A 15,987-nucleotide genomic window follows, 5' to 3' on the forward strand; every position below is an offset into this window, starting at 1 on the left:
AGGCATACAGGCAAAGGAGCAGTCAAGTAGACTGATCCAGGCAGCGATGATTTATGATGACACACAGAAAGAACGTTAAGCTAGCACATCAGCTGCAGTAAATGCATGTCCTGGAGGCTTCCGCTACAGCGACGGTGTTGACAGGAACCGGCAAAAAGTGACAGGACCTGGAGGTAGTTGGGCCCCACAGCCAAAGAGCAGAGGACCACAAGAGAACCATACCCCCACTTTTATATTGCGCCCTCAGCTGGTGACTGGCTAACAGCGGAGTGAGGAAACAAATAACTGAATTTTACTGAAAATAACCAATTTCCTCATCCCATTACACAAGCAAATGTTGAAAAAAAATTGAAGAGCCCCCAAATTATGTTTTGTCCAAAAAGTCCAGAGTTGCCTGGGACAATAATGTGGCTGTTCTCTACCAAGCCTTAATGATTTACAGAGCTTTTAAACATTTTCTTGTCACCCATCTTGTCCTTGTGTCACTGTGTTTCTAAGCTTCGTTATCTTTGGGAAAAAAGAGTTTACCTTGGGTGTCTGAAGTTGTCGAATCTCTTGCCTAGTCACTCCAATCCTCTTCATGAACTCACTTAAAGAGCAACGAATGTGAAAACCCAACTCTCTTTACTTACTCACATGCTCAAATGTTGAAGTCTTCCTCTCCAAAGTACAGTAAGTCCCTCATCATAATCATGCTCTGTTCAAGTTATAACTTTATAAAGTTCTTCCCTGTCTCGCAGAACGAGAGGTTACGAGAACCAAGCCCATTAATATGTAATAATGGGATTTTTTGATGGGTTGGATTGATGACTTTGCGCTGATATACCTTGATGTTTGACCAATCACAGCACAGTGGACGTGGTAATGGTAAATGAGACTAAAGCTTGACAAAAGTGTTTTTAGTGGGCAGGGCTTAAGCACATTTTTTAATGTAAATATCGTTATAAAAAGAGTTTTGTAAAAACAAAAACATACTGACAGTTAGAATAGAGGTCCAAGATCAATTTATGACCCTTAACCTCAGTTAAGGCTTATTGCCTTAACATTAACAATAATAATTTAGGAATGCAAGCCCTGAATCAATACAGTTAGAAAAAAGCATCAACTCATTGCAGTGCTTTACAAATCACTTTTCAGTTTATTTACTGATAGAAATGCACACAAAACATCTTCTCCACCAGTCTCATCATTTCAACATGTCAACATTCATTTCCATTTTCAAAACGGTCTGGTGGAGTAAAAACATCTACAGGAGAGAGAGCAAGTAGACTGAGGATAAATGCTCTGACAGTTTTTTTTAAATGTTTTTTTTAGTGCTGGTAGTGTCAATAGCCATGAGAAATTGATACAAAAGTTGTGCTTCTAGTAAATGGTTCTCTTGCCAAACAATTCCAGGCAAGAAGAAGCAACATTTCCAACATGATTTTCCTCTTAGATTCGGATCCACCTCAGTGAAGTCTGAGCTCTTCAGCTATGAGAAAAGCTTTTATTCTGTTAGTCATGGATCAAACAAGACCAATTTACATTGACACAAGGGGGTCAAAAACATTGGCAGCAATATACTGTTGCATGACAACCTCACAAATATATATTTAAATATATATATATATATATATATATATATATATATATATATATATATATATATATATATATATATAAATATACTGTATATAGCTGAGACCAGAAGCTTACATACACTGCATAAAAGACACATACACATTTTTTTTGTCATTGTTGACATGAAATTAAAAAAAAAAACCTTTACTGTTTTAGGTCAATTAGGATAACCAAAATGATTTCTATTTAAATGCCAGAATATTGACAAAGATAATTTTTACATTTTTTACTATTTTCATGAAAGTCACAAGTTTACATACACTAAGGTTACTTTACTGTGTCGTTAAACAATTTGGGAAAGCCCAGAAGATGATGTCTTGTCGTTGGAAGCTTCTGATTGTTTAAGTTAGGTTTATAAAAAACATTTGAGTTGATTAGAGTCACACCTGTGGATGCATTTTAGGCACACCAGAACCTCACTGCTTCTTTGTGAAAATATCATGGGAAAGTCAAAAGAAATCATCCTAGACCTCAGGAAGAGGATTGCAGACTTGCATAAGTCTGGTTCATTCTTGGGTGCAATTTCTAGAAGCATAAGGGTGCCATGATCATCTGTGCAGACTATTATACACAAGTATAAACACCATGGGAATGTCCAGCCATCATATCGCTCAGGAAGGAGACAGTTCTGTGTCCCAGAGACGAACGTGCTATGGTCAGAAATGTGCAAATCAAGCCAAGATGGTAAGAGTGTGTCATTATCCACAGTGAAACGAGTGCTGTACTGGCGTTACTCTTCCAGGAGGAAACAATTACTCCTAAAGAAACATAATAGAGCAAGATTACAGTTTGCAAATGCACACATGGACAAAGATCTTAATTTTTGGAAACATGTCCTGTGGTCTGACGAAACAAAAATTGAACTGTTTGGCCACAATGACCATCGTTATGTTGAGGAAAAAGGGGGAAGCTTGCAAGTCTGAGAACACCATCCCAACTGTGAAATACGGGGGTGGCAGCATCATGTTGTGGGGTTGTTTTGCTGCAGAAGGGACTGATGCAATTCACAAAATAGATGACATCATGAGAAAATAACATTATGTGGAAATATTGAAGCAACATCTCAAGACATCAGCCAGGAAGTTGAAGCTTGGGCACAAATGGGTCTTCCAAATGGACAATGACCCAAAGCATACTGTCAAACTGGTTACGGATAACAAAGTCAGTGTTTTAGAGTGGCCATCACAAAGCCCTGACCTTAACCCTATTGAAAATGTATGGGCAGAGTTGAAAAAGGCATACAAACTTGGCTCAGTTATACCAGTTATGTCAGGAGGAATGGGCCCAAATTCCTGCTAAATACTGTGAGTAGCTTGCGGAAGGATATCCAGCGTGTTTGACCCAAATTTATACGGTTTAAAGGCAATGGTACCAAATACTAATCAGCTGTATATAAACTTGTGACTTTCAAGAAAATAATTTAAAAAAAATGGTCTAAAAATAATCTTTGTCATTATTCTGGCATTTAGCAAATAGAAATGATTGTGGTTATCCTCATTGACCTAAAACAGGAAACATTTATTTTGATTTCATGTCAAACACTGACAAAAACAAGGTGTCTTTTATACAGTGTATAAACTTCTGTTTTCAACTGTATGTATATATACTATATATATATACTCCTTTCCTTTGCATTTTGGATATTATATATATATATATATATAATATTCTGTGATCACATTTTGGAAAACTCATTTATTGCCGACCCCATTTCCCCAATATGTTTGTCTAATGTATACTCCAAAATAGAAATGTTTGAATTAGACACAATCATAGCTCAAACATAAAAAAGGAGTCCAACAAAGAAAACAATGTCCCTTATTATCATCAATAAAGAGAGATGTCTACATTAAATTAGGCTAAATATAAACTGTTCAATTCACACAATTTAATTTGTATTTGTAAAATCATTAAACACATTATTACATGTTCCTTACCCCACAATAAATATATCCAATTATAATGATTTGATGATCCAAAAATAAAACACATTTTTGGCAGTGTAGGCAGAAAGTGTTGCCATATGTGAAGGCATTCTATATTCAGCTAAGAGAAGAAATCAAATCAGACACTGCACAGTGTTTGCCAGTTGTTGTTGTCATTGTTGTTGTTGTTGATTTTAATATGGTGCAATGTGACTTCCATGTAATCATTCTGTTTTGCAACCAACCACTTAAATGCTAGGTTCAAGTACTACTGACACTGAAACAATTTTGCAGATAACTCAACTGAAATACATCCAAACAAACATCTGGTTCAGAGTCAACTTTAATTTAATTATAGTCCTGTAGAGTCCTTGTTTTTAAGCAACGCTGCTTACATAGACACAATATCAAGACTAAATATAAAGCACTTCCAAATTTAACTGCTTAGAAAAATATTTTTGATGAAATATTGTGAATGAATGTTATTGTTGCTTTTCCAGACCCTGACTCAAATCAATTTTTAAGGCAACAATTCCAGTGATAGGAACATATTACCTGTTGATGAAGGGTGAGCTTTGTTATTCTGATTGATAAAAGCACTCAGAGTGAGTTTCAATTCCTCAGCAGGCTGAAATGCTTTGATTGGAAAAAGGCATTCATTATGCCTCAGCCTGCATAAATCTTGGCTTATGTCCCCAACAAACAAATGTACAAAAACAAAATTTCCAACAAGAAATCAGTCCGTGATTCAGGGTACAAAAACAATCTCAAGTCATGAGATTGGTGCCACACACTTTCCCAAAATAGGGCCCGGCACTCATGCTAGAGGTTCAGATAAAAACTATTTTTTTTACATTAACCTGACAGCCGAAATCCAATTTAGATCAGTCATTGATCAACATAGGCCAAGCCAGGGAGTGACTCAATCAATAGTGATCATCCTTTGCCAATTAGGCAAAAAAAACCAACAAAACAGCAGAGGATTCCTTGTCCTTTAAAAGTCAGGGTTGCTCAGCACTGATTTGTTCCAGAATTTGCTCCTCTGACTCCCAGTCCTCAAGGTCAACGCAGGAAAGTTCTTGTGTTGTCGCTGTCAAGCCTAAAGAACTGACTGACCCTGCCAGAGAGCCCCGTCCCTCATACGCGTATGTTTGGAGTGAGTCATATGGTGGGCCTCTTGTGTCTAAGTCCGCCTTGGCCACCTTCTGGCTGATGATCCTCTGAATAATGTCGTGGTCATGGATGAGGGACGCTGCTGAGCGATTCATGTCCCGAGGAATGCAGTCAATGACAAACCAGGCATGCTCTGATTCTGGGCTGTAGTCCAGTCGTGGCCCTTTCCTCCTGTTAACGACAACTGTCTCTTCATCACTCACATCAAGCTCATTGACGTCTTCATAGAGGCCCGCACTGTTAGTCAGATAAGAGTTGAACTTCCTATGAGCCTCCACAGCTTTGGGGTTCCGAAGGGCAGAAATGTCAAATGCCTCTGTGTCTTCCTCACCGCCTCCTTCGTCATCATAAGTCACCACGTTTTCTCTGATGTCTTCTTCTGAGATAATCAGTGGCTCCTTACTGGCTTTCTTGTTACGTAACTGGGTAAACAGCGTCACTATGGCTGGGGGAGAGAGCAAAGAGATATTAGACAAAATAACAGAAAATATTTTCAAATGTTTTTGGATCTTACTGGACACAAAATAAAACAGCACCTAATCATAAGTTAATTATGTTTATTACTAAAATAGAGGTATATTCGTGTAGCTTTTTTGGTCCAACCTTTGATTCAACTTGTTTTATTGCAGTGTTCTAGCTGCAACAAGAAGGTGAAGCGAGGGGTTTATTGCTTTTTAGTGGGTTTTTAGTTGGTTACAAACAGAAATCCCCAAAAAATGGTTAGTTTGGCCATTTAAAGAAAATGATGTGTGTTGACCCAAAAGTTGAGGAATAACAATTAAGAGGCAACAAATAATTGACTGACTGGACGGATGCGAACTGGCATAAAAGTAATCATCATAAAAACAGAAGCAGGAACTTCTAGTCATACTGCATAAGCCTAACAAAAAGCAAAGCTTAAGCTTTTCTGAAATAGCTAGTGGAATGTTAGTAGGGAAAAAATGTTAGGTAATAGTGGTTGAAAATGAATTTGTGTTTGCTTTTTGGGTATTTTTTGCTGGGACACTGTTTATTGGGCTCACTCACACATTCTGTTGCTGTGTTGGAAGTTGTTTTTGCTGCGCAGCCAATCAAATATATGCAAGTAAATCAGGTCTTTCACACCGAGTCAGTGCCTTCTCTGTTGCAGAATTGTTTGCACTGCTGCACTGAAATATGATCGTTCTATTTCACGCAGCAGTAATTTTCAGGTTGGACTTCAAAGAAATGTTCAGTTAGGAAATAAGCTAATTCAAATTAGGTGCATCCAGTAAATTTACTGAATAAAAAGCATTTTCAGATGTTGGAGTGCATTTCACTGTCAAAAGCTTAATGGCGTAAGCTACATGTGTGCAACAGCCCATCCATCTGCAAATAAAGTATTGCCTCACTTTTAATTTGACACCATAGATGACGAGAACAAATTAGTTTTTTTTTTTTCAAGTCTTAATATCTAAATCATAACTAATAAATCAGATTACAAGCACTGACCCTACATACTACAGTCAAAAAGAAAATCTGGTCTGATAAATAACAATAAAGGATGTCAACGGTCGCACATTGCAACCAGGTTTGGTGTAAGTCCTTAGTGTAATGTATGTAGGAGATTGTGTAATGGAAAAGCGTATAATTTCGCGTATTAAAGCGCTTTGATTTTTGCACATTACTAGTTAGGTCTTTTGGGTCATTCATTTATCAGACGAATCCGCCCAAATATCGGGCCCTTTGTTACCTAATGAATCAGGGCAGTTAACAGCTTTACTAGTTAACCACATTTAAAAAGGTAGTAGTATGTAGTAGGTGTCATAATTACCTAATAATATTAGGATACACAGAAGAATGGCCACGAAAGCTCCAGTGCTGAGACCTGCAGAGGACAAGAAGGCCTGGGCCTGACAAACGTTGCCGCCACGCCCCCTGATATTTTTCTGGCACACACACACCCTGAGTGAGAGTGTGGCAGTGCTGCTGAGTTGAGGCTCTCCACCATCCGCCACCACCAGGACTAAGCTGAAGAACTTCTGATCTTTTTCCTCGCTGAAGCTGTCACGCCGAACAGATATGATGCTGGCTGTATTATCTGGAACGTAAGAACAAAAATAAAATTCATTAAACTATTCATTAAAATGGTGTTAGAAGTAAGTGAACTTCACAAATTGAAGTTTCATAGAGGATTCTTGTTTTGAGAATGCATTAGATAATTTGTTTATGTTATTCCAGGCCTCTAGGTGTACCATTTCTCAGTTATAGCAATAGAGCATTTCAACACAGTTAGGGAAGTAGTATTTTCCATATATCTTTTAGAGTTTATGTGTTTTTATCCCCAGCTATCTGTGTTTCCAACCCTTGAGTAGGCCATTGCATTTAGGTAATTGTCATTTACCTTATATTCACCTTGTTTTTTTCTTTTATAAATCATCTTAAAAAAAGAAAAAATGATTATAAATAAAACAAGGCCAGATGTCTGTGCCTTATGTTATTTAGAGGTGGACACTCATGTTTATAGCTAAATAAAGTCAAATCTTGAGCTTCATTCACCATTCAGTAAAGTTAAAAATAATCATATTCACCTTCAATTGTTTACTTAATTTGGTCACATTGGGTGCAACAGTAAAATAACATTATAATAAACTGATTGTAATGCTTTACTAGGTTCTTGTATAAATCCATACATCCCTAAAATCAGCATAACATGGCACCTTTAAATAAAAACCTGTACCATGTAATGTTGCGCTTTACGATATGCTTAGTCAGTGAAACACTGATTTGATCGAAGGAATTTTATGGCTCAGTGATGTTTTCATCAAAACAGAACAGCAAGCTTACCATTGCTGCTGCTGCTCCATTTCCTGAATTCATGCTTCACATTTTCCATCACACACTAATTAGATAGCAAAACATTTCCAGCAGATTCAAAGACTTGTTAGGTTTGGTGAACCTTATCCCTACTGCCTCCAAACAAATTCCGTCAGAGGTAAGCAAATGCATATGTGTGTGACCTTGTTTGGTAAATGTAAATTAATATGAGGTGAATACACTCGTCCTGCAAATCAAGAAGATGGTTATGACTGATAAAAAAAATCAAAAATGTGATCAAGTCTGGCTTAAGTTCAAACTGTGAAGTTGACCTTCCTATGCAGAGTTTCCAGGAAACCTGAAGGATATCTACCAGATAGCCTGGAGTATGTTATTTATCTGGTTCATCATAAGAAAATTCAAATTAAGTCAGAAGGCATATTCCTATGCTTCTGTTAAAGCAGCAACACAAATAGGCCAATTTACACCTTTCTCTTTTTCCAGACCACCAGGTACACCAAGCTACTTGTCTATCCTTGCTATAATCACTCCCATTGAAAAATAAGCTTCTTTTCCCAGATAATTCCTATCATGTTTGTTTCTGACAAATGTGTTGTTATGACACAAAAAATGGAGAAGCCCAGTCAAACCTTAAATAATTTTTCTCAACACTAAACAATTAAAATGGTGGGCATTTTAATATTTATTACTTTTGAGATACTAGGGCAGACAAAGACATACAAGCACTAAGACACACTCATACCTACGGACAATCTCCCCAAGTTCCCAATCAACCTCTGTATGTTTTTGGACTGTGGGAGGAAACCTTAGTACCCGGAGTAAATTGTGGAAAAATTTACATTTTACTTATGAGGTTATTAACACGTCTCCCTAACTTTCAGAGACATTTGGTTTCTTTTTAGAAAGATCGGAAAATAAAGTAAAAAAAACATGAACCATGGAGTGGAATGTTGGACGCACATCACACCTATTGATATTAGGAGACTTATTTGGTCAATTTAATTTTTGCATTACATATGATGTGATCATAAAACAGCATATTTAACATCTGTCCTTGTGCAGGAAGGTCAGTGTCATTGGTTCTTAAATTATTGATGTTCATTTTGCTCAGTGGACACAGTAACGGAGGATCCCTGGAAATGAACTTTTACCCATGATATTGTCCATGTTTTGCACAATTCCAAATTTATCATAGTCACAGGTGTGAAAAAAAAATAATTTTCACAATTAACAATTTAAACTCTATCGTAATACCCCTAAATACTGAAATGAAAACCCTAACCAGTGGAAATGTTGCCAAAGGTACATCTAAAGAAATCATGAAGAATACCTGATTTCAAAGATCATGAATTGGCAAACATACAACGAACATGGTATGTGTTGACAGATTGGTCACAAAGGAAAAAAAGTTAAAGAACCACATTATTAATAACATGAATACATGTAACATGCGTTTGTTTCTTCTCGTCTGGACTATTGCAACAGTCTGTTTTCATGTCTTAACAAGAAGGAGCTGTCTCGCCTGCAGTTGATACAGAACTCTGCAGTGAGAATTCTGACCCGCTCAAGTAGAAGAACTCACATGACTTTAAAATTCTGCTTCTTACGTTCCTCCTTACATCACTGATCTGATCCAGCCTTACACCCCAGCTCGGGATCTGAGGTCTGTGGATCAGAATCTACTGATGGTTCCTCACACACAGTTCAGGACCAGAGGAGAGAAATCCTTCCAGGCTGTTGCTCCTAAGCTTTGGAACGATCTTCCTCTCTCTCTGTGTTTGATGATCTACTGACTCCTTCAAGAAACATCTTAAGACATTTTTATTTGTTCAGGCTTTTCCTTGATTTTCTGGGAGACCTGTGATTTTCTCGCTGTTATCTTGATCTTTTTAGTATATCATATTTTTGATTGTTTAAGCGCTTTGTGACCCTGGTCTAGAAAAGCCCTCTATAAATAAAAATTACTTAATTACTTACTTAACATAGTAAAACACAATAATACATTGCACACCTGACTTTCAGATACATGATAAACATAATGTTCACCAAACTGAAATGATCCAAAAAACATAAAGTCTGCATTCTTTAACACCAATAATATATAATAAAGCATTAAGTATGTATTACTTTAAGTCTCTGTTCAATAGAACTTGGACCTATATTGTACTCATCAGTCTGTTTGTACAAAACTATATTTTTCTTGAAATATTTATTTTAGAATATGTGCATAAGCTCCGCCCACTTCTGGAGATGGATGTTTACCATTCCCACACCCACTCTTCTGTGTTTGGTGTTGTTCACCAATATTCCAGACATAATTTGGTCCTTACTAAAAACATTGTCATGATTAGGGACCGGCTGCATCTTGAAGAGGAAGAAAGTTGGATTTTTAAAGTTTTACTTTAATGGGCAACTTTAAAAACCCAACTTTCTGTCTTGATGTTAAAATGTCAAAGTGTTTCTAAGAAAGACAGTTGATTTCCGCTTTTATAACTGGTATTGAATCAAAACAGATCGTACACAGCGGTATAGAATTATATTTATAATGAATCTGTACTGCTTGAAACTATAATTTAAATTGCATTATATGTTGCTTAAGGAAATGGAGCGGATCAAATTATATCAGCAATTTAATTCAGTGTATAGCAGGCAGTGATTTAAGCGAACCAAATTGCCAACACATATGGTGATTAATCCAGAATGTTTACGTGTCATTGTGCACAAGTAGCTGCAGTAATTATAGCGAGTAGACTACTTTAATAAAAAATATGCTTAGTGTGCATTATTTTATGTTAACAGAATACATAGGAAGATGATATTGACATAGCGCAGTGGTGAAGCACGGAACCTTTTACCAGTGCTTGTAATTAAGAAAAGAGCAGGCAGGCGACAGGTGATGATTTCACTTCTTGCTTGTGGCTGTTTTGTGTTCAATTACTGTTCATCTTTAATCGTCCTTAATTGTTTTCATTAACAAGCTTTTTTTTTGACAAACTCTATCAGAGGTTCTACATTCTACATTTTTATTTATTAGACACCCTTAAGGTACAAATAAATAACACTTTGACATGATTATTATTTTAATATTTTTTGTAATGATGATTTAATTTCTCTCATTATTGATAAACAAAGCTCCTCACCATGACACTTGTCCTGGACTAGCGTGTGAGTGTCCACCATATTTGTTTTCATATGACTGAAGTGCTCAGATACTTTTGCTCAGTTAGGTTTCCCAGGAGGAAAAATGAAACTGAAACAACAGGGCTCTTGTATTGTAAACAAAAATACAAGCAGGAAATGGGTGAAGGAAAAGGTGAACCTGATCATTTACAAGATGGCAGTTACAATATTATGACACTGCTACTGCACAAGATACTTTATTCTAAAACCTAAAGTTTAGGCCTTTAAGCAGACTAATAAAAATAAAAATAAGAATTAGATCCACAGAACTAGACAGGATGTTACAAAGTGTACCGGCTCAGAAGTTTATATGAACTGATAAAGGATTCTGTAGTTTTTTACTGGCAGCTGTATACAATTATTAGTATTTAGTAAAAATATATTTATATGTATAAAATATACCAAATTAAACAGTTGTTATAAATAAATAGAGGGTTGTTCAAGAATGACGAGTCAGTCTCTTATGAAACACTGTGTGTCCTCAGGAACCATGACGAACCATGTCAGCCATGTTCGTGTGTGTCTTCAAATATTCCCGTTTGTGACTACAGAGTTTCAAAAATCTATTCTGACAATGCCTATGGGAATCTGCACTGGGAAATTTCTGCATTTACATTTTTGCACTGACACCCTTGTTGCCTCTGGAACTGCTGTGTTACACATGTAAATGCACACACACATAAACACACACACACAGACACACACATATATGTATTAGGTTATGATTTTCCCTCCTACATGCCCTTAATAATTATCTCAGTCTTCAGCAAGCATTAGCAGTAGTTGTTGTAAAATGTACAATATTCAAATGTAGAAAATACCTCAATGTTTAATATTTCCAACAAGTACTGTTCTAAAAAAAATTAATAATTTATTCAGATTCAACCGGTTCTTATGTAAATACACAAATAAGTGTCTTATATGCACAGGTTTAGTCAGGGAGATGTCAGGGCTGTTTTAATTGGCCAATGAATGAGGCAACCGAGGACAGCAGCAGCCAAGGTCAGAAATGATTCAGAAACTTAAACTCAAGTTTGGACACAGAAGAGGGAGGGTGGTTTGCTTGAGAGAGGAAAAGAGAAGAAACCTTGTGTCACATTTTATTCTTATATGAAAGAAATTCAATTTCAAAGAGCAAGTATTGTCTCTGTTTGTACAAAACTCTCTCTTAATTGAAATATTTACCTTAGAAAATGCGCTTGAAACGATGTGAGGAACTGGCCATTAACTCAGATTTGGTAGGATGCTTTTGTTAATCTTGATTTTACTTTTTGCACTCTTTTGTTTTGTTTGTCGCTGACAATTGTGTCTTAATGAATGGGGTAAGGTATATTTATTTGAACTGAAAGGACTACTCCAAACATGTAGAAACATAACTTTTAAATTGCATGATCAGTGGACGTTGAACGGCTTGTTGGTCCTCAAAACATTATAACCCTAGAAAATAAAAACGAGATGAAAGGGAATATGGGTTACAGCTCTATTTCACAAATAGACAACATGATATATACATATCAATACAATCATTTATACACACAAATGTTATATATATTTCAAACGTTAATTCTCACTTTACCACAGTTATTTTCTTTAAATAATATGTGGCCGAGCTGTTCAGTGTTGCAGAGAGTAAAGAATGTGAAAAACAGATTCTTTAACAAGACTAAAGTAGACATTATCTGTCAACAGACATATTGATTATTGTGAATTGGAAGACAGGAGAAGGGTGGGAAAAGGGCACAAGGAACATATGGAGCTGCAGGTTAGGGAATAAACACATCAGTGAGAAAATGGAGACAGAGACGTGTGTTTCATTTGTAGGCACTATAAGAAGCAAGTGATGAAAGGCTGGGGAAACAGCATTAATGATGTAGGAGATGCATAGTGACTAAAAAGTCATCCATGTGTAAATAAATGAGTAAAAAAATGTCAAATATACTGTATTAGCTTATTTCCCTGATATTTGTTTATTCAATTAAGTTCAAGCAACAGCCATTCCGCTTGCAATTAACAAAACAAATAGATGTAATACTGTTGCAAGTGAGAGAAATTGATCTACAGATGCATTTTAGAAATTATCTGCTGATTAAGCATGCATATGTGCAAGGGTGTGTGCCTAGGTGTGCATGCAGCATCATAATGTTTATTTCTCAGAATAAGAATTTAAAAGAGTAATGCTGTGTAATGTGTGTGTGAATGCCTCTCTGAGTGTCTCCCTTTTTCCACTTCCCATGGAAAATGTCTTGTTCTTTATATTACTGGTAACAAAACTGTTTCTGACTCCGACCGTAAACATAGATTATTTTTCTTCCATGATTTGATGAACATAAATCTGTAGTGATGGGTTGATGAGACCCTTATCATGCAGCATCAGTTGTTGTAGCTGAATCATAGTTCAGTGTCATCATTTTAAAAGGCCACTAGATGGCTACAAATTTAATGAAACCTGGAATAATTTTTCCTGAGTCTGCCATCTAGTGGCCTTTCAAACCGTATCATGATACATCATCGACTGGCTCATTAGGCCTCACCAACTCATCACTACATAAAAGCATTATTTGGTTTTCTTTAGAAAGAAGTGAAATGTCATGATCTAATATCTATGGAAAAAATAACCTTTTGCAAAAGGATCCAGAAAAATGATACTAGGTTACACCAATCCGGGATTATATGATTTTTGTATGAACCATGGCACTCATCAGTACTTTTAACATGCAAACGCTATTTATGTTGATGAGTGTGTGTTAGTGATAAGCTGACAGGGCTCAGTAGGGGGGATCAATAGTTTAGTAATGTGAGGTTACCTTAGAAAATATAGAAAATGTAGAAAATCCATCAATATCGAGCAATGTAGTATCAATGCACTCATGAGGTTCAATGAAACAGCTCATCATATTGTCATTTCACACTGGAAGGAGCTTTCTGCTTAATTCCTACATTCGTAGGAATAGTAGGAATACATTATATTGTTCAATTAAATTTCAACAGCTGTTTAATGAACATCCAAACAAAATCCATCCGCCTTGAAACCACAACGCATTGGGATTTAAGTGTGTTTCAATCAAAGACACACTGGCCTGCTCACCTAATCTCTGTCAAACTGTGCACACTCATTTTAAACACTTTATTGATCCCAGATGCAGACCGGGAGATTGAGAGGCAAAGGCTGATATCAAAAACAGGTACAATGTATGCAGTGTCTTTAAACATCATACACATTTGAATGCATGAACATGTCTTCCTGAAAGAGAAAATAGAAGAAAAAAGGCAATTTTTCCCCCATTGATTTACTTAAATCTATTCATCAAAAGCACTTTTGCATTCCATATGTTCTATTGCTGCCATTTAATTAAGTCATCTAACAAAAACTGTAGGAAATTTTGAAGCTTACTGCTCTGTAAACATTGCACATATTTCCCAGATTCAATCGTCAGTAAGGACTTAAGAAAGGTTCCGCTTAGGAGTGCTAAGATAATGGTGTTTCTCAGAACTCTCTTCTTGAGAACCTTACGTCCAAGCAAAATCAATACATATTAGTTCGGCAATGCGGTTATCTAGTAGAAGCAGGTGGTGTTGCTGTTATTTTATGTGTATGCTACTGTATGTGTTTATAGTGAAGATGATTTGAATCTGGGACAGTTGAATTGCTGGGATCTATTTTTCCTTAATCAACTATAGTCTTATTTCAACTGTATAGTGTCTTGAGATAACTTTGTTATGATAAGACACTTTAAATAAAATTGAATTGAATTGAATTGATTTGGTTTTGTTATTTAATTGATTATTTCTCAATCACTGACTGTTGTCTGAGTGTGTCTGCCAATCAGAACCCCAGATGATGGAGGTGGGACCTCACTCAAGTGAAGTCCTGTGGTTGGATGATCAGCTTCTACATGTTCATCTGTGACAGGCTTCGTTTTTTGTCTGAAATTATGACACAAGTATATACATGTTGTACTATAAACTCATATGCTGATATGTGTGGCAAACGTGTCATTTTTTATTCTTTATTGAGCATTATTTTATTAAAGACATACATTTCCCTGACGTGCCTTGATCACTAAGAATTTGGATGCTTAGAAGGCTGTTAAGAGTGGGTCAGCTAGCGCTTACTTTTACTTCATAGCGAAAGATATTCTTAAGCTAAGAGTGTCTCTTGGTTAACACTACTTTCACAGTGTTATTAAGAACCCTCCTATAAAGATCATAGCACCTAAGAGCTTCTTAACACATCTGGGAAACCCGCCCATTGTTAGAGCAATTGGTCTGATCAGAGTAATGGAGTTTATATGTCAATTAAACATAAGAGTGGTTGGACTTTTAAACTAAAATGCTGCTTTAAATAAATTATCATTCTACCTGTTGGATTTACTGTTATTCAGGTGATATCAGCTAAGGTTACATCTCCGTAATTAAAAAAAAAAATTCCACAAGTTTGGACGTGACATTAATCACATACTGAAATTGTATATACTGATAGTGATTGTGCCCAAGATATAATAAATACATTTGTCTCTTGACAAACTTTAATAAAGTTTTCAATCAATCTACCTAATCCATGTGATTATCTTTGTTGTTTTATAATTTAATTATTGTCAGTTCTGTTTCAAATATTTATGTTGTGTTAAATGTTTATGTTCTTTTTTACTTATTGTTATTTTTGCTTAAATATGATGGATTTTTTTTCATAATGTAATGTAACAAATATATATTTCAGGAAGTTGCCATTTTTTTGTGTCATTAATATTCTCCTTGATGTTCAGCTTTTAGTTCCATTGATCTGAAGTAGAAGTGAAGATCTGAGTATTATTGCAGCTTAAGAGTCTTATAAGTGTATTGGAAGAGCTTCATATTATTTAGTCCTTTCCTTTCAGTAGTTGCTGTGTTGCTCATGTTCAATCCTTAATAGTTTATACATGTATTATTAACATAATTATTGTTAATCTGCCATGGTGTACTTTAAACGCATTATTGATGTAAATTCCCTAAAGGTTTTTCAGTTGTTTTTTTTTGCTCTTTATCAAGGTGTTCAAGTAACCCTCTATTTCTGGCTCAATCCATTACTAGCAGTTATTGTCTTTTACTAAGTGAGTAAGTAAGTAACACTTATTTGTAAAGCGCTTGAACAATCAAAATCAAAACACAGTTAAAAATAACTACAGATTTAAAAACTCTTAATGGCCAAGACACATAAGACAAACACAGGAGTCCAGGAAAAGGCCTTCACAAATAAAAATGTCTAAAGATGTATCTTGAAGGAGTGAGTAGACTTATTAAACATAGAGGGAGCGAA

At 35.9% G+C, this 15,987-nt stretch overlaps 2 protein-coding genes across 2 annotated transcripts in view; one reads left to right on the top strand and one right to left on the bottom strand.

Annotated features, from left to right (window-relative positions):
- The window catches only part of cbln12 (cerebellin 12), a 210,443-nt gene that overhangs the window by 96,110 nt on the left and 98,346 nt on the right, over nt 1-15,987 (top strand). The window lies entirely within an intron of this gene.
- Nucleotides 2,762-15,987, bottom strand: part of LOC148063170 (cadherin-18-like) — a 100,186-nt gene continuing 86,960 nt past the window's right edge. The window contains exons 11-12 of the mRNA XM_087810542.1: nt 6,511-6,777; nt 2,762-5,163 (exon numbers count right to left, since the gene is read on the bottom strand). Coding sequence (XP_087666668.1) covers nt 4,547-5,163; nt 6,511-6,777 — 884 coding nt within the window. The 3' untranslated portion in view covers nt 2,762-4,546. The remainder of the gene's footprint in view (nt 5,164-6,510; nt 6,778-15,987) is intronic.

Source organism: Callionymus lyra, chromosome 16 (assembly GCF_982586985.1).
Source record: "Callionymus lyra chromosome 16, fCalLyr1.hap1.1, whole genome shotgun sequence".
Classification (NCBI taxonomy): Eukaryota; Metazoa; Chordata; class Actinopteri; order Syngnathiformes; family Callionymidae; genus Callionymus; species Callionymus lyra.